Source organism: Phlebotomus argentipes, unplaced genomic scaffold (assembly GCF_947086385.1).
Source record: "Phlebotomus argentipes unplaced genomic scaffold, Phlebotomus argentipes genome assembly contig_15, whole genome shotgun sequence".
In the NCBI taxonomy this organism is placed as follows: Eukaryota; Metazoa; Arthropoda; class Insecta; order Diptera; family Psychodidae; genus Phlebotomus; species Phlebotomus argentipes.
In genome coordinates, this window is record NW_026776181.1 from 10,309,078 (window position 1) to 10,330,516 (window position 21,439).

At 41.6% G+C, this 21,439-nt stretch overlaps 6 protein-coding genes across 6 annotated transcripts; 5 read left to right on the forward strand and 1 right to left on the reverse strand.

Moving 5' to 3' along the window:
• The first annotated feature begins 8,202 nt into the window (after window positions 1–8,202).
• On the forward strand, window positions 8,203–8,859 carry LOC132262638 (NADH dehydrogenase [ubiquinone] iron-sulfur protein 6, mitochondrial). Its single transcript, XM_059761965.1, has 3 exons — window positions 8,203–8,389; window positions 8,484–8,660; window positions 8,729–8,859. Exons 1-3 carry the CDS (start codon window positions 8,252–8,254, stop codon window positions 8,795–8,797), a joined length of 384 nt encoding a protein of 127 aa, XP_059617948.1. The 5' UTR covers window positions 8,203–8,251; the 3' UTR covers window positions 8,798–8,859.
• Window positions 8,860–8,940: 81 nt separating this feature from the next.
• LOC132262636 (uncharacterized) lies at window positions 8,941–10,328 on the forward strand. The gene is made up of 2 exons (XM_059761964.1): window positions 8,941–9,140; window positions 9,198–10,328. The coding sequence occupies exons 1-2, from the start codon at window positions 9,079–9,081 to the stop codon at window positions 9,937–9,939; spliced, it is 804 nt and encodes a 267-aa protein (XP_059617947.1). The 5' UTR covers window positions 8,941–9,078; the 3' UTR covers window positions 9,940–10,328.
• Window positions 10,329–11,595: 1,267 nt separating this feature from the next.
• LOC132263068 (oocyte zinc finger protein XlCOF6-like) lies at window positions 11,596–13,395 on the forward strand. Its single transcript, XM_059762638.1, has 4 exons — window positions 11,596–11,783; window positions 11,861–12,167; window positions 12,312–13,209; window positions 13,266–13,395. The coding sequence occupies exons 1-4, from the start codon at window positions 11,655–11,657 to the stop codon at window positions 13,297–13,299; spliced, it is 1,368 nt and encodes a 455-aa protein (XP_059618621.1). The 5' UTR covers window positions 11,596–11,654; the 3' UTR covers window positions 13,300–13,395.
• Window positions 13,396–13,407: 12 nt separating this feature from the next.
• LOC132263067 (zinc finger protein 311-like) lies at window positions 13,408–15,176 on the forward strand. Its single transcript, XM_059762637.1, has 4 exons — window positions 13,408–13,570; window positions 13,754–14,096; window positions 14,160–14,842; window positions 14,912–15,176. The coding sequence occupies exons 1-4, from the start codon at window positions 13,442–13,444 to the stop codon at window positions 15,131–15,133; spliced, it is 1,377 nt and encodes a 458-aa protein (XP_059618620.1). The 5' UTR covers window positions 13,408–13,441; the 3' UTR covers window positions 15,134–15,176.
• A 71-nt stretch (window positions 15,177–15,247) lies between these two features.
• On the forward strand, window positions 15,248–17,094 carry LOC132263065 (oocyte zinc finger protein XlCOF6-like). The gene is made up of 2 exons (XM_059762634.1): window positions 15,248–15,401; window positions 15,455–17,094. The coding sequence occupies exons 1-2, from the start codon at window positions 15,270–15,272 to the stop codon at window positions 17,075–17,077; spliced, it is 1,755 nt and encodes a 584-aa protein (XP_059618617.1). The 5' UTR covers window positions 15,248–15,269; the 3' UTR covers window positions 17,078–17,094.
• Window positions 17,095–17,286: 192 nt separating this feature from the next.
• On the reverse strand, window positions 17,287–21,437 carry LOC132262433 (zinc finger protein 616-like). The gene is made up of 10 exons (XM_059761704.1): window positions 21,153–21,437; window positions 20,725–20,916; window positions 20,523–20,667; window positions 19,494–20,463; window positions 19,406–19,430; window positions 19,042–19,179; window positions 18,662–18,853; window positions 18,450–18,606; window positions 17,662–18,386; window positions 17,287–17,600 (listed from the first exon to the last, which is right to left on the reverse strand). The coding sequence occupies exons 1-10, from the start codon at window positions 21,279–21,281 to the stop codon at window positions 17,427–17,429; spliced, it is 2,847 nt and encodes a 948-aa protein (XP_059617687.1). The 5' UTR covers window positions 21,282–21,437; the 3' UTR covers window positions 17,287–17,426.
• Window positions 21,438–21,439: the final 2 nt, after the last annotated feature.

Below are 21,439 nucleotides of genomic sequence, written 5' to 3' on the forward strand. Positions count from 1 at the left end.
CTTGGAATTCTACCTCAGCATCAGCAATTTATGCGTCATGAGAATATCCAAGGTGATATGTTTTGTTTATATAAAGAGAAAACTCTTTAGCATGAGGCACAGTATATTCTTTTTGGCAGAAATCTGCTGACCTAATCTTCTTTTCCACGGAAAATTCCCACAATTTATTATTCTTCCGCGAATAAAGCGATGCTTCGCGAGGCACCGCGAGGTTGAATGAAAATTTTATCATTTGGGAGGGAAAATTCTTGAGAGGAAAAAAATAAAAATAAAAAATCCAACTTCCTGCAAAAGCGCGCGAAAAATTCGCCTCAAAGCTTAAATTTGGCATTGAAGATGACAAGCCCACAAGGATGAGAGAATTGTAATATGCCCGATGGCACATTTTAACGAGACTTTCATACTCGGTGGACGCGCATTTCCGGCAGCGCTTCCAAGAAAATCTCTTTCACACACATTACAAAGTAGAAAGTTGAATTGCGCTGCATACAGCAACTTTGTGGTTGAATTTGAGAGTCCTTCTCTTCTTTTTGCGTCCATTTTCATAGCTCGCGCGCGCGAATGAAAGCCAGGCGAAAAGTTCGGGAGTGCCCATCAACATTCCACTGATTCAATGAAGAGAGAAGCACCGGCGAACAAAACCCAGAGATACCATACACACAATTCCATTTGGATGGAAAAGTCTTGCGGACGGGGAGGAGGAAAAAGTCTGCAACTTTCTCGAGATGCCCTTTTTGCTGGGGATTTTAATTAAAAAGAATCTCCATGGATGGAATTTAAAGTATAAACACAATTGAGGGGTGTTTCCATGGGTGGCACACAAATACAACAAGCAAATATGTGTCCAGTTGCAGTGCATCTGCGTGTGTTCGTGTCGCCAACAAGTGTCACATTCAAGGAGCACGTCTCAAAGAGCGTCCCTTTTTATGCACAAATTGCCAGCACCTCACGCATCACGGAATTATTTAATTTGCTCCGTCTGGCTGTCTCTAGCTCACATTTGCGGAGCTTGAGCCACTTGGGAACCTCAAACCCGGCAGTCTGTACCAGACTCCAGGGCGAAAAGAAGACAAGAAGAGCTGCTGAGTGCGAAAAGCTGGGTGTGGGTGTAATTTGTATTCAGGGCACAACATTTAACATTATCATTTTCATGGTGTGTGCAGAGCATGATGGAGATAGAGCGCACGATGAGTAGTCAATTGCAGATTGAATTGTCATCCTCGATGGAGGAGGACCCAAAATGGACCCGACAAGATTCGTGGCACACCAAAAATCCCCATCGGAGACTCAAGATGGAATTGATTGTTTCTCCATTTTAGCAGACACAATAGCAATTTCATTTTGGGCCTTCTGGAAGGAGCGAGAGAGCTAAAATTTACAAGATTGATGACCTGAGATTGCTGTTGACTATAGGAGAAATGTTGCGTCGCCTTCGAGACTTTTAGTGAAAACCCTCCCTCGAGAGTGTCACTTGAAGCTGCTTCCCTTCTGCACATCTTGCAAAATTGCATCTCAAAACCCATTCCCATGGTATTGTGTGTTGGCATCAAATTGACGATGGAAGAGGTACTTGAGGAAAGTGTCTAAATGCATCTCGAGTGGGCGCATTTTCAACGCCTTTCTTTATGTCAGTTTTTACGTAAAGCCCAATACCTCTTGAGATATATGTATGGCTGCAGCTGTATGGAGGCGAGAGTGTGTCAAAAAGGCCGAATGTGGCTGGAATTTTGCATTAAATCCTCCTCAATTTAATCATCCACCACGCAGTTAATTTAATCACGTACCGGATGTGAAAAATCCCCAAATGCCGAAAAGAATGCTGACGCAACCATAAGTCAGGAAATGGGCCCCTTTTTTGTGCGTGTGTTGGTGGAATTTTACGCACTGCCAACAACTTCTGTATGACCTCAATTTTCCCATCATAGCAAAAATGATCACATATTGATTCGCAAGTGGAAATCGTAAAAAGAAGACAGAACCCCAGAGGGAAAAATAATGCATGTCTATGCATAATAAGGCCGCCACTAAAATGGGAAGAAATTTCCTTATGTTTTATGAGGATGAAGTAAGAAGGAAGGGATGTGGGATGTTTCTTTCTGTGCATATGCTTTGCGAAATGCGAGGGGATTTTTCCCAGAGCACTCAGGAAGGAAAATCACACTTCTCGGGAAGAGAGAGAGAGAGCTTGAAGCCCATCAGATACTCCATATCGTGGAATTATGATTTTTTACTTGCATATTGCAGTGGTTTTAGCATTACGAAGGCATTTCACGTCCACAGGATTCGCACATCCGCCACTAATGGGTCTCCCCGACCACCACTAAATGGACTCCTTTGCGTTTTTCCCCACCAAACACGCAACAATATTACACATTTTGTGAATTATGACCACTCAGGGCCAGTGCAAGCTCGCGGGGAGCCTTGTAAAGCAATAAATGGGTGCGACTGACCACCCAGTGACCATGAACGTGTCCTGGACAGAAAAGCTTCCAATTGGGATTATCATACAACACTCTAGCAACTGAGTGAAATTGTATTAGCGCTTCTGGCTTTAACTCTCACAATCTAAAATTGCTGAAAGATTTTCGAGTAATTCTACAGTGATTGGAAATTAAATAGGGACACTTGATGCTCCGGGACATATCGATGTGCTGAAAGTATTCATAATTGTCATTATATTAACGGTAATACATCAATTTAAATTACATATTAATAGCTCAAATAATGTGCGTTTTCCTAGAAACAAGACCCATCAAATTTTTACAAAACCTGTAATCGGATGGATGATTTAAATTAATATATACTAAAAGATATTTAATATATTGCATACAAATTGTTATCCAAATAATCACATGTCTGAAATCTGATACAAAAGCATACTCAGTGCATTGAAGTTCCCCGAAAAAGTATTCACAGTAAAATATAATTATTTATCATAACAAATGCACAATCCATTCCATCAAAGAGAATTTTCATTTAATTAATTCAACTGTGAGAGAGATTTTCATTTAATTGCCGTGATAACAATGCCGAAACATGATTGCGGTTGATGGGATAAAATTCTGCATACTGTGGTGTGAAAATTATGTGCATAATAAAAACGCTCCTCACCTGTTCAACCCCATTCTATCCACTTACATTGCGATTAACTATACAATTCCTTCTCGTCAATTTGGTATGCACATCAAATAAATCCTTCATCCGGGGACGCGAATAATTATGGTGGCATTTTTCGCTAAAAGGCCATTAGAGAGGATTTCGCAAGAAAATGATGCAATTCAATATAATTGCAGTGTGGCGGGAAAATTGGTGCTTCAGGGTGCAATTTTGATGCATTTCGTGGCGCAAAGGATGAGAGTTGTGTGTGTGTGAGTGTGTCGGTGTGTGTGGAGTGAATTTGACTTGAGCAGAAGAGCCACAGCGATTGTTTATATTGTCAAGCCTGAATATACAAACCGATGAACTCAATGCTGCACAATTATTCTGTATATGAACTTTTGTCGCTGCTGGGCTTTCTGCTGCCTCAACCACAGCATAGCGACAATGGGGAATGAAGATGCACCAAAAGAGTCAAATAGAAGGACTGGAACCAGTAATATTCGCCCATATTTGAATTCCTCGGTCAAGAGAAATGACATCAATGGATGGGAAAAGTTGCAAATTTCACCAAAAAGAGATTTTGTGGGGGAAAGTCATGCAAAAAGTAACATATTTGACAGTTGAAAAGCCCTCAAGATGGAATTTTTCAATATTGAAATACACCAGAGGGAATTCCAAAGAAAAATTCCACAATACATCATTCCGTGCTGCAAGGAATTTCCTGGTCAATTCCTCAATATATGGAAAACTGAGAATTTGTATATTTCCTGAAAATACTTCGTAGGATTTCGACTGGAAAACTGTACATGAATTAAGCAATTGAAACGCGATTTGGGCCGATATTAATATTAATTTCAGATACTGTCAAGGGAAAGCTGTTATAATTCGTGATGTACTATTCCACTTATGCAAATGAATACAAAATACTAACTGACTTAATCCTTGTCGAAAAAGGCGACGGATTGACTCAGGTGTGGTCAGAAACATCCCACATTCCAGTAAAGAGGATGCTTTCATTGCTTCCCAAATGAGTCGACACACATTCAAGTGCCGAGGGCGATCCAATTGTGGATTTGCTCACAGTGTGAATGCGTGCCATGAGAGAGTGACACAATCAATCAGATACTGTGGGTGGAATTGTAATTGAATTTGATGAGCAGGAAAAGGCACGGATAAATTCAATTGACACTCTTGCTTTCAGTGACTTTTCGGTGAGTGAGAAAATCAAATAAAGCCCGCCCCAAAGACTCTCACAATACGCGCAAATCAGGCGGTATGTGGTAATCAATTGACATCGTCATGTGAGCTCGAAACCCAACATCCTCAGTGGATGTGAAATAAATGTTCGACTGTGATTTTTCCCTGACTTTCCACCAGCGACTTGCGCCCAGTATGAGATCATAATTCACTTTTCTCAACTTCTTCCAACCCTGTCGAGCATTGACAAATAGAAACACTGACTCTCGGGTAAGCTTTGCCGGGTGGGAAAGCTCTCAGGTGAGTAACACGACCCACTCCATCTCCTCGATGGAGATTTTCCACACGCTGTGGCAACGGAACAATAATACACTCATCCGCTTGAGGATCCAATTGAATTATATCCCTGTCAAATAAATGCACCAAATCGAATGGCTTTTGGGGTTTAAGCGCAAAAACATTCAAGTCACACTCGTCAAAATCTGTCAAAGTAGAAAGTATAATGTACATATGTATTATTGTGCGCAAAATTTTCTCACGATCGTTTGTAGGATAAATTTGCCATTGGCGGAGATGGAAATCAAATTATCCTTGGGTTGATTCACTGAAGAGAGTGATATGATATCCCTACAACTTGTGGAAATTTGCCACAGAGAATTTCTGTGACAGAGGTGGAGATTTTGGCAAAAACTGTACATGGATTGTAAAAGTAGTTGCTATGAAAAAATCAAGTTCTTCACAAACTGAGAAATACACGAAGTTTTTTCTCGAAAACACATCAATGTACAAATGTTGCCTTTAAGATATAATATTGTAGCATGTACACCACACACTGTGAACTATCTCCCCTTGCAAACTCCACATCGACTTCCAAGAGAAGAGACTCATCAGAATGAAAAATTCAATTGCTGTGAATTGAGTGAGAAAAATAAGATTGATTTTGATATATTGACGAAGGGAAACAATTTATATATTGTTCGGGGTGAGATTTTTCCAAACGCGTGCCAATTTCCACGGACGCAATATTCAAAAGTATGCACAGATCAACTCCTTTATTCCACCCAAGGAAAATATTAAAGTCATCTCATCCACAAGGCGCCTCCGTGGCATTCCATACTGTCTTCCGGGGCGCTAAAGCCATCCGGTTTAACAGTGCGATATTGTCGTGGAATCACATTAGAGTTGCACATACATTTTCCGAATTCCATTGAGAACATTTTCCCCGGGAAGCTGCCTTGAAAGCGTCACACAACAGCAACAAATATTCGGCGAAATTAGATTTTGCCAAAGTGAAAATTTTTACTCCGACCTTTAAAGGAGGGGCGACATCTCCAGATTCCGGGCATATGTGGAGAATGTTTTGTGTGGGCGAGGATGAGAAAAAATCGGCGAGGACGAATTTTCAAGTGTTTAAGTGGCAATATAGCCTTTGATGTGGCTCTGCACTCACCTCGCATGGGGTGGAAGATAAACAGGACAGAAATATGATGGGGATGCTCAATGTTTTCTCATCGAAGAGTGCCTTTCACCATCGACGAGACACTCATCCTTGGCGGATGTCTTCATGGGGATTATATTGGGGCGAGAAGGAAAACCACCGGAAGGTGAAGAGGAAGATGGGAATTATATTTGATACTCAAGTCACGAAATACAACGGAAATCGCATTATTTCCTCCTTGTATCACTCTGTCAGTGACACTTCGCCAGTGTCAACAGAAAATACCAAAATACATACAAATAACACACTGCAATTATGCTAATATGTATGACTTGTTTCTTCCAAATTATTATTATTAATATTCAGCTTGGTTGAAACAATTTTCTGCTAAAGTCACCCAAACAAATTGAAACGAGTTTTAATTTCCAAATTAACATTTCTCATGCAACTCACGAATCTTGTCTTATTCAACACCAAAAATCTCTCTTCAATTTCGATTAAATCAGCTTTTTCAGTGACGAAAGAATTTGGCAATAATAAAGTCTTCGCAGCATCTGACCAATGCCGAATTGCACGTCTTCTCCATAACATGTTATTCACTTTTGCATAAAACTCAATTGGATCTCGTGTGAGTCTCTGAGATTATCCCAATCCCATTTATGCCCCGTGATTTTCCTAATCGAACTTCTATGTCCGCCCCGCCCATTCGCAAGTCATCGCGTGAGAAGAATACGATGGGACACGCCGGAAGTATCGTCATGAGGAATATTAATAAATTCCCATTTTATTGCAGGAAATGTGAAGCATCCTCCAAATTGTCGGGTTTGAGAGAGTGCCAATAAAATCGAGGGTGTTATTTGCAAATTTCCACCATCTTCTGCCACACAATAAATTCAATAAAATCACACACACACACACACACCACAGAGGGGGAGAAAAGTGCCCCATTAGACTCGATAACCCTCCCTTTATTTGCTTACTTCGTGCTGACTTGAAAAATTTCCATCACCAATTTGGTCAAACATTTCGCCCATCTCCGGTCGGTGGGTGGGCGTGGACGGAGATCTCTGTGGCAATGAATCCCTCATTTTTCCACCCCCGCGCCCAAATGTGTGAAAACATTTCCCCACACACGGAGTCAAATGAGTCTGATGTGTCCTGCTGGAAATCTTCATATGTGACTTTTCCCTGGGGTGTCCAAATCGACACACACATTGTTTTTACTGCGCCCCATGTGGCCACCCTCAATATCCTGCCGCCCATGTTATACCCAATCGGTCAGTTGGGGTGAAAAGTCGGATGAAAATGGGAATAATTGCCATCACGTTTCAAAGAGTGAACGAAAATTATTAAAAATTAATGATAACTCTTTATTTCATTTAAATTGTCATCTCCTGTAGCAAAATATAGATAAATATATCAAAAAGTGAAAATCGATATCACTTTTTGCTGAATTTTTAACGCAGTTTTGCACATTTCCACTGAGAAACCCCCTGTATAAAAGGTCCTAAAATGCAGCGATCGTTATTCTCTCGGTTGCATTGAACACGATTTAACTTTCAGCTTCATTTCTCTGCCTTTTTACCCTTCATCCTTATTGTAAGTAAAACGGAGTGGGTTTGCAAGAGAGTCTTGCATTTCTGGGGCGCGGCGGAATCGAGATGGAAAAATGGAATGAGACAAACGAGCCAATGAAATTGATAAATGGCACAAAACAAAAATTCACTGAATTGGAAAAGTGGCAGTGTGGCGAGAGTCATTTTCTGGGGATGCTGAGAACACGTGTTCGTGCCCAAGTTGGCTCTTTTTTGTGCCTTCGACATTCATTGGAATTTCTAAGTCAATGACGTACTTTTTTGGCATATTGAGATAATCCAAAACATGTTTGATATGGACAACGAGTGAAAATCTCTATTTATATCCGTCAGACTTGTACAAAATATTCAAGATTGGAGGGAAGAGAAATTTTTGCATTGTTGAAAAGTTTACAATTTTCCTCAACTTAGGGTCAATTGAATAGCATACAAGTGACAAAACTTAGACAGAAGCAGACATCTTAGAAATTTCATAACGAAAAACTTTACAAAGCTGCCAAAGTAAGAAACTCTCTCACTGACAATTCTGATCATAAAGTGAAGAGGAAAGGCTGTACATGCAATTTTGAAGACATATATGTCTTGGAAAAGCACAAGAACACTTCATTTCCTCATTACTGTAATTGAACCAATGAAGTGATTTGATCAATTTAAATCAGGAACTACCAGATGAAACGGCATCTTAATTGCCATTTAATTCACTACAATGGCTTAACCTATGAATTATCCTAATGCTGTTGTGTCACGAAATGGAAATCACTATTTTCACAGTAAATTTAATCAGGAGAAAGCTCTCATCACAGTCGTTTATATTCAAATCAGAGCTTTCTTAGTGGAAATTTTCCCCTTACACAACCTCAGCGCCTCTTTGGGATATTTTGGAAATTTGATCTTGTTTTGACATTTTGGCAGTGTGAAAATCATGGCTTGTCGAAAATTGCTTGGAAATCTGGGAAAACTCCCTCGCGTGTCGGTGAGAGCCGCTTCTGGACAAACCACAGGAACCTCCTATCTTGAGCCTGATAGGGAAAATGAGAAACTACCCACTCACACGGGACAGGTGAGCTTTTTCTATGGGACCCCACTTTGGACCTGTTACGCAAACAATTGTCCCTGTTTTCATTCATTTTCATGCCTTTTCGTGCTGTTTTCAGGTGTTTTCCGACGATGACTACAGAAATGTGAGATTCACAAATGCAACACGATACGTGAACAAGAACTTTGCCATCGATTTGATTGATGAAGTGCCTCCGAAGGAGTGCACAGAGCGGGTTGTTTATTGTGATGGGGGCGCAGGACCTCTGGGACACCCAAAAGTCTACATAAACTTGGTAAATTTACTCGAATTTGGAATTGTTAGATGCATTTGACTAGACAAACTAAGCATGTGATTTTACAGGACAAACCGGGCGCCCATGCTTGTGGCTATTGCGGTCTGCGCTTTGTCAAGAAGGATCATCACCATTAGAGTGTCAGCAGTGGTGTTAGGATCCTGAAACAATAGTTTTCTTGTAAAAATATGGCTTAGATTGAAAAAAATCGCGGAAAATCTCAGCAATTTGTTGTTTTGTTTTGACCATATTTGACACTTCGACGTCTTACCGATGAAAGCGCCCCCTGACACAATCGTACATAAAAACTTGTTTTTCCTTTCTGCGACATAAAAATTGGCCAAATTTTCGTGAAAAATCACTGGAGTTTTCCAGAAAATCAGTGTGATATTGGCGTGTAGAAGTGACTGAACACCTGATGGATCTCTTCAGGAAGTTTCTGGGACTGAACACGAGTCAGGAGGATGGAAATGACAAAGGGTGAAAGAGTCTTCCGGAGAGGCTGGACTGGGAGACTGACTTGTAAATGTTTTGTAGGAAGAAGAAAGGCCATCGGAATAACTTCTTGAAGCCCACCTGGTACGAGGAGAACGAGACGGACGATGAGCTGCAGGATGAATTGTTTGACGGGAAATTCTTCGGTCCGCAAATCTTTGCTAATTCTGCTGACCTGGAGAAGCACTTCGATCGTCACTTGCAGGAGCTTTTGAAGACCTTCGATGACCATGAGGCCGGGAATAAACTGAATGAGGATATGGGTAGGTTCCCATCCATCTGGGGCTCGTTGGAGTCAAAAGCAGTGGACGACAAGGAGTTTAATCCTGCGAAAATGAAGGAAATCCTGAAGTCCGTCACTCCGCGGACACCAAAGAAGCGTCTCACGGACGAGGAGACAATTATGGCACGCATTCATGGCACTGAACCAAAGGAAGAAGAGTCCAGGAAGCCCACTCGCCCGAGATATGTGCCGAAAATGACTCCAATGCATCCCAACTTTGAGTCCTCCGTGCCGATTCCCGGTGCCAAAATCTTCGGCCAGAGCATCATGACCGAGACGGTGAGGAAGCCCGACGGCTCTGTAGAGTCTCGACGCGTCGTCAGGGATATGGATGGAAATGTGAAGACTACAATTTCACGAACTGTCGACGGAGAGACGAAGACCGTCACCACGTTCAGCGGAAAGGAGCAGGAGAGTGAGAAGCGGAGCGAAGATTCGGTGCTGGACAGTAACTTCTTCCTGTCGCCCAGCGGATATACTCTGCCCAGAAATTTGTGGTGACTGCGAGATTCCAGGCGGAGCTCTGAACCTCTGGCTAGTAGAATTGAGACTAGTTTCCCAAGTAGATGACTTCCTCGCCACTCCTCCGGATTGAGACGAACGGCTTGCGTGTGATACAGTTGAATTGAGATGCTTTGTTATGGAGAATAAAGTCCCAAATGACTCCTGAGAAACCTTAAAATTACTGCTCTTCCTAAACAAGCTCTGAATCTGTCTGTGTTGCGTTTCATAGGGAAATCAGTGGAATAATTAAATTTTTGTTGGAATTTCAGGATTTTTCATGCAAGTTCTGCAGATTTTGTTCTGGGGAAGGACAAACTAACCATTCCTTTCATTATGCATAATGTAAATTTGACGAAATTTTAATTATTCTACTGCTGCTCAGAAATTCGTCATAGTCGAGAAAATTTGTTCAATTAAAAATCGATTTATATTCAATCCGTTGAGATAGTAATGATTTTTTTTCAAGTGGCCTGGGATTGGATTTTAAGCATTTTGGCTTTGAGGCGCTTCTACACGTGGTTGCTGAAAACTTCTCTTTTCCACTTCATTTCTAAAATTTATCCTACAGCGCACCAAGGAAGACTAGACAAGTTTATTTCATCGTGATCTGTTGACGAAGTAAGACGTGTATGTGCAAGTGTGCATCATGAGCGGAAAGAGCAGAAGCAAGAAAAGTGCGTCCACTTCTAAGGCCAATCCGAAGAAATCTGCGATTCGGCCAAGTGTGACTTTCTTCGATTTGCCACTTGAGGATGTCATCGTGACGCACGTCGCGAAGCACCTGGATGTGCAGGACGTGTACAATTTCTGGCAGTGCTCCAGGAAATGCCGGCCGATGGCCGAGCAAATGTTGCGAGAGATTGAGATTGCCGACATGCGGAGAATCGATGAGCGCTGCAATGACGCTTTCTGGATGGCATTTCTACAGAAATCTCGGCGTCTCAGGGAAGTCACCCTTCATCGTTACACAATGCTGGATAAGCACTTCTTCGAGCTGCTGAACAGTAATCCTCACATCGAGAAGTTGGATATCAGTTACTCTGTCATGATGTATCACGGGCCCTACGAGTTTGCCTTGGAAAACCTTGTCAGTCTCGAGATGTACGACGCATCCCCGACCGAACACTTCATTCTGCAGATTGCCAAGCACAGCAAACTCAGGAAAGTGGACTTTTCCTGGGTGCGTAGCCTCTCATTCGCCAACATCAGCGAATTCATTGAACAGCAAACGCGACTGAAGGAGCTTCACCTGGTCGGACTGAAGACTAATGATTCACCCATTCGAGACATCTTGATGATCATTAAAACTGCCTGTCGAGACTTGGAGCTATTGAGCTTCGACGCCAAGCGATACATGGTCGCCCATAATAGATACTACTTTATTGGACCAGCTCTGAGGTAAGAATTGATTGAATTTGTCCCATCAATGTGACTAATATTCTATTAAAAAACATCTTTTCAGCGACATGGTTCACAGTCCGTCCAAGTTGAAGAAGATCATGATTTACAGGAATTTTGCACCGGCTACAGATTGGATTGCCGAAAACATGCGACTTGGACACGTGAAAATAGTTTTCTGTGATGCATGAAAGCGTCGGTTACATTTCAAAATGGAATTTATTGCGGCTAAACCTTTCAACAATCGCCAGGCAGTCATGTGTCAATTTTCTATTATTTGTTTACGTTTTCATTCATAAAGTATCTTCTGTAAAATGCTGAAAAATTGGGAAAATTGGTGTCGGTTATGTGCGAATATTGACTCAGATGATGTAGATTTAGGATGTAAAAAGGAATCAATCGACGATCAGCTGGAAATAGTAAATAAACACTTAATGCTTTCTGTAAGAGATTGTTTTTACGTTTTTCATAATTTCTGTTTTTTTCCATGACGAATTCACAATTTTCCATAATTTTCTAGCTCTTGCCCTTCGGTGGATGCAAATTGGGCATTTGCAGTGATTGCAGGAGTTTCGTAGAAAAGCTGGATGATTTCAAAGATCGATGCTTGAGGGCAGATAAAATGTTTGAGGAGTTGCGGAAGGATAATGCAAATGATCTTGCATTGATTCGCTGCAAGCATGGCTTTGATATCGATGGAATACCCAAAGTTCAGAAAGAAGAATCTCTCGGAGAAGAAAATCTCTTTAATCCTGTCTGCTCTGATCCACTGGAGTCAAAATTTGAGATTGCAGTTGAGAAGATGGAAGTCTGCGTTGTCAAGAAACGTAAGTGATGTACACTCATAGCGGCCAGACTGAACAATATTACTCTAGATTAGACTAAGCACTCTTATTATGTTTCCATTGTCCTTTTAACGGAAGTCGTCTGAGTTTTCTAGCTTTTTCAAATAAAGCAACTTTCTTTTTCAGGCGGTCGGCCTAGGAAAATCAAGAGGAACACAGACAAGAGAACTGCAGTGCAGTCAGAAGTAAAAAAGGAGTTAGTGGAGGCACTGGGAGATGTGTGTTCAGCTGTGAAGAAGCGCCGAAGAGCCAAGCAGAAGAAGGAGAACATTTGCGACTTTTGTTCAAGGAAGTTCCTTTCCCCGTGTTTGCTGAGGGATCACATCTGGTCGAAACACCGCCAGGAGGAGAGACCCTACGTTTGCTCTGAATGCGGGAAGCGTTTCACAACGAAGGGAAACTTACAATCTCATATGACCATCCATATGCCCGATGAGATGCGACTCATTTTCCCTTGTCCGTACTGCGAGAAGAAATTCAGCCAGAAGATTTGCGTGGAGGGTCACATTACTGCCTGTCACGATCGTGATAACGCGTTCATTTGCGAGGAGTGTGGCAAATCATGCAACACTAAAGGGGCGCTGGGACAGCACATGGAGACACACATCAAAGAGTACAACTTCCAATGCCAGATCTGCTCGAAGAAATTCAAGACGCGACTGCAGGTCAAGAGACACGAAGTGTGCCACAGCGCTGAGGTGTTTTTGTGTGGAGAGTGTGGCCTGAAGTTGAAGAGCAAGAAAACTCTGAGGATGCACAAGTTGGTGCACTTGGACGTGAAGAAGTTTAAATGCAACTATTGTGGTAATGAATTCAAGCGCTCCAAAACCTTAAAAAATCATCTCTTGCTGCACTCAGGACTACGACCGTATGAGTGTCAGTTCTGTGATAAAACCTTCACATTTGGTTCAAGTTTCCGGGTGCACCAGAAGAAAGTTCATCCGGCGGAATTGGCGGCTCTGGAGGCTTCCGGAGAAGCTGCTAAAATAACTAAATTGCCACGACTGGAGCAACTGCAACCCAAGTAAGTCCATAACTTCGATCTCATATGATGTAAAGTTGAGAATAATATTTTTTCAGGCATCCAATGATGGTCAATACATCAGCTGTATGAAATAAACTGATCTTTGAGATCCGTTATTTTTCAAAAGTAAAACGAAACCGTTCATTTACAAAACACCCGAAATGTAGAAAAATTCTGAAGTGTCAACAAAGATTTTCCCAGTTCGCACTTGCGAGTGATTTTATTAAGAAAAATGCTGGGTAATTGGAAAAATTGGTGTCGTTTATGTGCAAAAATTGACTCTGCAACAGATGAAAGTGTAAATAAAAGAAAATCTTCAGGAGAACTTCTGGAAATTGCCAATAAATACTTCACGGTTTCGGTAAGACACTATTCAGTACTTTTTGCCCCAAATGGTTTATTTAAATGCTTGTTTTCTGGTTGACACATGTTAGAAAACGATAAATATACTTTTCATCTTAAAATTCTTCTAAAAATTCAGCAACTATGCGTGTAAATCATTCTAAGTTTTTCTTCAACATGAAACCTTTTAATTGTATTATAGTTGCCTGAGGAAAACTTGCTTATCTGCGATGATTGCTCAAATTTCCTGCTGAAGCTAGAGAACTTCGAAGAGCGTTGCCTGAAGGTGGATATAATGCTAAAGGAGATTAGTGAAGATCAAAATATGCAAGAATCTAATCTTCAGGCCATGCGCATAAAGTATGGTTTTGATGTGCCAGAAGAAAAATATCAGATTCAACTGTTAGAGATCCGGAAAGAAGAGGATGACTTCTCTGACGATGTGTACTCGGATCCTCTCGATCAGGATATTATAAAAACGAGGGAAACAGTTGTTGTGAAGATGGAAACCCCCGAAGAGGAAGATTCAGAGAGCCTCAAGAAGCGTAGGTATCAGATAAATTCTATACGATGGTTTGTTGGTAAAGTTTTTCTTTGTGTGTCTTCAGGTGGTCGTCCTAAGAAATTAAGAGAGTCCATTAAGAGAAAACTGCAGGAACAAGAAGACATCGAGTCTCCGAAGAAGAGGAAAAGAATGTGGAAGGGAGACGGCGAGAAGAAGCACATTTGTTCCTATTGTTCGAAAGCTTTCAGCCGGCAAAACGTGATGAAGGATCACATCTTGACGAAGCACCGCAAGCAGGACATGATTCACGCTTGCTCGCAGTGCCCGAAGAGATTCGCCACCAGCTACAGATTACGACTCCACGAGGCCACACACTTGCCGGACGCCGAGAAACTCGTGCATCCTTGTCCGTTCTGCGACAAGAAATTCAGCCAGAAAGTCGGCGCCGAAGTGCACATCAACGCCATGCACTTGGGCGAGAAGTCCTTCACCTGCGAAGAGTGCGGAAAGTCTTTCAGCACGAAAGGTGCTCTGACAGAGCATAAAATCACCCACACGGATGAGCGTCCTTGTCAGTGCTCATTCTGTCCGAAGAAGTTCAAGAATCAGCGGCAGCTGAAGCAACACGAAAGCAGTCACAAGGAATCTGGCCACGCTTGTCCGCACTGTGGCTTAAAGCTGAAGAGCATCGTGACTCTCAGGATGCATTTGTTGGTGCATTCGGACAAAAAGAAGTACAAGTGCAACTATTGCGGCAATGAATATAAGCGTTCAAAGACATTTAAGGTGAGCTTTTTTTCGCATTTCTGCAGCTCATAGTTTTGTATTATAGTGGATATTTACTTTTTTCATCAGAGTCACTTGATTCTGCACACCGGCCAGCGCCCGTACGAGTGTCCTTTCTGTGATAAAACTTTTGCGAATGGATCTAATTGCCGGAGCCACAAGAAAAAAGCGCATCCAGCCGAGCTTGCGGCTTTAGAAGCTACAGGTAAACAGAAAGTAACGATTACCCCCAAATTGAAATACTTGCAGCCTAAAGTTGCAGAGTTTGCTAAGGAAAATGAACGACAGTAGATATGTTATTTTTAAGTTATTGACTATGAATAAAGGATAATGAGAGAACCTGTCAATTATCAGTGAATACGAAACCTAACAAATCCCTGAAAATTGTAAACAAAGTGTCAGCGAATCTCAGCAAATTTAGAGAAAAATGCTGAGAAATTGGAAAACTTGGTGTCGTGTTTGTGCCAAAGTTGAATTTCAAGGAAGTCAAGATACAGAGAATGCAGTTGAGAGAACCAGAAGCAAACTAGACATCGTCAACAAATATTTCATGATTTCTGTAAGAACTTTATCAGGAGAATTTGCCAAATGTCTGATGATTTGTCTTTACAGCTGCTTCCCTTCGCTGGGCCACAAACGTCGATTTGCGAAAGCTGCAGTGAATTTCTGTCCAGAGTTGATGCATTCAAGGATCTCTGTATGAAGACAGATGAGATGTTTAGAGAGTTGTTGTTGCAAGAGGAGACTTCAGAGGCATTTCTTACATCTATTCGCATCAAATTCGGCATTGATATTGAGATAAAGGACGACAAATTCAGTATTGACACCGAGATTAAGGAGGAAGAAGAGTCGGTTGATGATTTTGATCCTCTCTTCGATTGCAAAGTTGCGAGTGAAGTAGAGCAGGACGAGGAGAAGACTGACAAGACCAAATCTGATATCGATGGTCTTGTTTGCAAGTTCTGCTCAAAGAAGTTTGCCCGGAAATTGTTGCTTTATGAACATGTGTTAACGAAGCACGAGCCGGGCAAAATGATCCACAATTGCGGTGTGTGCTCCAAAAGGTTCTGCTCAGAGCGAAGACTACGTAAACATCAAATCACTCATTTGCCCAAGAGTGAGAGGATTTTTTATCCATGTCCACAGTGTGACAAGAGGTTTAGAAGCAGGGCAACGATGGAAGTACACAGGAAGGCACTTCATATTGAAGGCAAGAAATTCATTTGTGACCAGTGTGGGAAATCCTACTTGACAAAGTCCGGCCTGAATAAGCACAATATTAGTCACACGGAGGACAGAACGTGTTCTCAATGTCCACATCTAACGTTTGCTCACAAACGACTCTTCACTGACCACATAAAGACACACCAAAAGCTTAAGAACACAAACGGGAGTCAGTGGGAACGACAATTTGTCTGCGCTTTCTGTTCGAGGGTCTTCTATCGTAAATTCTCCCTAAGAGATCACATTTTCACGATGCACGTGAAGAGCGGTCTGGCCTTTGCCTGCTCTAAATGCCCCAAGCGATTCGCCACGAACCGTAGTTTGTATTTTCATGAGCGCACACACTTGCCAGATGCAGAGAGACGCATTCATCGATGTCCCTGTTGCGAGAAGATGTTCCTGAATAAGTCCGGCTTGAAAACTCACATTGATGCAGCTCACATTGGCGAAAAGCCCTTCACGTGCGAAGAGTGTGGCATATCATTCGTCACCAAAGCACGCCTCACTGAGCATCAAGTTGCCCACAGAAAAGAACGACCGTATCAGTGCTCGTCCTGTTCCAAGGCATTCAAAACTCTGAAGTATCTGAAGAACCATAAAAAATGCCACGAAGTCGAAGGTGTCGTTTGTCCACATTGCGGACTAACACTGAAGAACAAAGCAACTCTCAAGCTTCATTTGGTTGTCCATTCGGATGTGAAGAAATACAAATGCCATCACTGTGGAAATGAGTACAAAAGAGTCCAAACATTTAGGGTAAGTTGCCATGAAGTAGCTAAAATACGGATTTTACATTATAATTTATTTCAGGATCACCTTATATCACACACGGGACAGCGACCTTATCAGTGTCCTTTCTGTGATAAAACCTTCGCGAATGGATCAAACTACCGCAGTCACAAGAGAAAGGTGCACCCAGCCGAAGTGGCTGCTCTTGAAGCGGCAGGAGAGCAAATAAGGCCATCAAATATCCCGCGACTTGAGCACTTGCAACCGCAATCTAAGAATTAGTGTATTTCCATAAACTATAAAGCATTCCACCATATGCAATCATATTCTTTCCCTCTCTCCTTCGCCTGCAAGTTGATTGAATTCCGCAGATCGTCATTTCAACCCTTTCAATTTTTGGATTTGCAATTGGTTGGATTTTCTGAACAGGGTCAGGAGAGGTCATCAAAATGTAAACAAATCGCTGCAGAAATTTGAAGTGGTTTTTGGGCGTAAATCTAAAAATTAGACATTTTAATGAGTCTTCGCATTCTTTTGACACTTTTCCATTTACAATTGAGATACTTCACACAGTGCTGAATTGTTTAGCCAGCGGCTTTCAACTATTACATGAAGACTAAATAAATTCACATTATTTTGGTTGAAGATTTTCACTTCTAGATTGAGCTGCAGACGCTTCTAAAGCTGTCATCTCAGCAGGATGAGCCTTTCTTTTATGGCTCAAACAGTTTGAACTGTTGGCAAATGCTTTATCACAGAATGGACACTCATAAGGACGCCGACCAGTGTGCAGAATAAGGTGATCCTGCAATTCAAACGAATATTGGTAAGCTAATAAATATTAGGCCACCTAACAAAGATCTTACTCGTAAAGTATTGGCACGTTTGTACTCATTTCCGCAGTAATTGCATTTATACTTCTTCACATCTGAATGAATGACCATGTGAAGCCTGAGAGTTCTCTTCGTGTTGAGTTTCGCTCCGCACTCTTTGCATTCATAAATCGTGTCTCCGTGAATGTCCTCGTGTCTCTTCAATGCCAGGCGATCCTTGAACTTCTTAGGGCAGAAGGAGCACTGGAAAGTGCGATCGTCACTGTGAGTGATCTGATGAGCGGTCAGTTGGCACTTCTTGCGGAATGTTTTGCCGCATTCTTCGCAGATGAACGTCTTGCTGCCGATGTGAATGATTCGGATGTGAGTTTGCATGTTCTCCTTGGCGCCAAACTTCTTTCCGCAATGCGGACAAGGATAGATGTACTTCTCCTCGTCAGACAAGTGAGTAATCTCGTGCACTTTCAGTTTCTTGTTGGTGGCAAATCTGCGGGGACATTTTGAACAAACAAAAGGCAGTTCTTCCTTCGAGTGCTTTTCGCGAAAGTGAATCTTCAGAAGATACCGACGACTGTAGACTTTGGAGCAAACTTCGCAAACACATGGCTTTTCTTTCACTCTTTTGCGATTCTTCGATGGCTCGCCAGTTTCTTCATCCGACCTCATTTCATTATAATTGCATTTACTTCTCCGAGATTCCAACTTGGCGACTGATTGTTGAGAATAATGTTCCTGGTCTAATCTCTTCGGTCTTCCACCTAAAATCGGAAAAATATGAATTTGGAATAGGTATTTCAAATCCTTTTCAGTAAGATAAATACGTTTTTTCGGCACTGGCGGTGCTTCAAGTTCAAGAACTTCATTCTTGACTCTGATTTGCACATCTAAAGGATCCGGACAAAGGTCCACAAGGGTGGTGTTGGTGTCTAGTTTAGAATCATCATCACTCTGAGATTCCGCAAGGAAAGTACTGTATTTCTGCAAGAGAACCAATCAATACTATAGGATTTTACAATATAAAATCCTCACTTACAATTTCTTCTGCATCAACTCCGTACTTGAAGCGAATGGACTGAAGATCGGAGTCTGAAGGAGAGTTATTCAGGATCAATTCTCTAAACATTTGATCAGCTTTGGAGCACTTATCGCCGAATTCCTCAAGTTTGGTCAGGAAACTACAGCATTCATTGCACATGGACAATTGCATTCCTTCCAAAGGAATAAGCTGAAATAGACAATTGACAGGGTTTAGAGAATGAACATAAATATGTATTTTTACCATTTCTACATTTTTATCCTTCTTCTCGTGGATTTTTCAAATCTTAATTATATGTCCTAAAAGTATTACTTTTTTGCCAGTTCCATTAGAACAAGTGCAACCAATTGGGAGTAAAGTAAACGAAGAAAACTTACGGCCAGCATGAAATACTTATTAACTATTTCCAATTGATCTTTCATTGATTCTATCTTGAATATTCCATCACAGTTTGAGAAGTTAATTTTTGCACACAATCGACACCAATTTTGCCAATTTCCCAGCATTTTGAACCACTTTTACGGATAAATAATTCAGAAAAAGCAAATCTGACACTTTTGCTTTCCCAACACTTTGAATAGCTCCAAAGAAATTGCACTCGAATGGTTTATCTCAGGGGTGGAAAACCTAACGAACCAGAGTTAAATGAAAAACTCATGAAGTCTAATACTTTTCACGTCTATTTTGTGCTATTAATATCTTTTATCAATTCTTCTCATGCTTAAAGTCCTGATCCATCACCATCAGAGGCATTGAAGTTGTTGGCCTGTAAGAAATGATTTGAGATAATTAAAACAATTGCTTCCTACAGATCAGCAGAGATTCTTACTTGGGCAAGTGCGTTATCCTGGTAGGCATACCAGACGCTTCCAGAGCCGCCAATTCGGCAGGGTGAGCTTTCTTCTTGTGACTCCTGCAATTCGCTCCACTCGCGAAGGTCTTATCGCAAAAGGGACACTCGTAGGGGCGCTGCCCCGTGTGCAAATACAAATGATCCTTGAATGTCTTGGCGCGCTTGTACTCGTTGCCACAGTAGTGGCACTTGTACTTCTTCACGTCCGAGTGCACCAGCATGTGCATGCTGAGTGTCCTTCTGGTGTTCAGTTTCAGGTCGCAGTGCGGACAGTCGTATGTGGTGCCGTCGTGGATGTCCTCGTGGCGTTTCAGAGCCTGTCGCGTTTTGAACTTTTTCGAGCAGAAGGAGCACTGGAAGATGCGATCGTCGCTGTGAGTGACCTGATGGGCAGCCAGAACGCTCCTCTTGCGGAATGATTTGCCACACTCTTCGCAGATGAAGGGTTTGTTCCCTATGTGCATCACTCGCACGTGATTCTGCATATTCTCCACCGTTCTGAACTTCTTGCCGCACTGAGGACATGGGATTATGTATTTCTCCTCCTCCGGAAGATGGATGGTTTCGTGGACTCTCAACTTCTTTTCCGTGATGAAGCGCTTAGGACAGAGAGTGCATCCGTATGGCAGGCCTTCTTTCGTGTGCTTGTCGCGAATGTGAACATTGAGCAGAGCTCTTCGGCTGTACACTTTCGAGCAGATTTCACAGACATTTTCTCTCGTTTTGGCTGGTCTTGGACCTCTTCGCTTTCTCTTAATTGGCGCTTCTTCATCGTCCGATGCTGTGTCCTGCAAGTAATCCTGCATTTCGTCCTCTGATCCTTCATCTCTGTCCTCTGATTTCTCATCGCAATCATCTGATTTCTCTGTCACACATTCTTCCTTGATTTTCTCTTTCACTTTAGGCGGACGAGCTTTCTGTTGATCAGATTTTCTGGGTCTTCCACCTGAAAGAAGCCACATAGAATCAGATTTTGCCATAGAAAGAGTTTCACTCTCAGCGTACGTTTCCTCGGCACTGTTGCAGATATGATTTCCGGTTCTTCTTCCTTTACAGCCAAGGAATTTCTCATTTCCGGATCAAGTGGATCTGAACTCGGTCCAGCCTTTGGCGCATTATTTTGATCTTGCGAAAGAATTGCACTGTATTTCTGCAAAAAGTATTGTTTCAATGAAAAAAATATACTATAATAAAGCATTCTTTCTACCATTTCCTCATTATCCACACCATATTTGAGACGAATGGATTGGAGATCAGAGTCTAAAACGATGTCCTTTTGTATCAATTCTCTGAACATTTGATCTGCTTTCTGACAACGATCGCCAAACTCTTCAAGTCTTGTGAGAAAACCACAGCATTCATTGCACATTAAAGACTGAGAGTCCTCGAAAGGCAATAACTAAAGAAAAAAGGATAAAGAGGAATTAATTCAAAGATGAATGATTTGTTTGAATCCGGAAGCAATTGAAGTGTTTCACAAGTAGGAAAACAATTCAATCAAATCTTCTCATTATCACTGAAACCATTGTTGAATTATAAAAGGAATTGAGTTTTCACACAACATTCTTTTCAGAAATGCAAGAAATATTTCCTTCTGATAAAATTTGGTGGAAATACAAACAAAAGTTTTCTCACCGAGAGCATGAAGTATTTGTTGACAATTTCCAGTTGATCTCTGAAAGTTTCCATTTTGTAGACTGTATCTGCACCGGTGGCGTCTATTTTCGCACACAATCGACACCAATTCTGCCAACTATCTAGCATTTTTCACGATTTCTACCCAGATTTTCAAAGAATACAAATTAAAGATCTCTTTGACACAATTAGACTTTCAGAATTTGTAAAGCTTCTGTTGATCAATTGAAGTGTTTAATCCAGGGATTGATAACTTTTTATACGCCACTAAATTATACACTTATTTT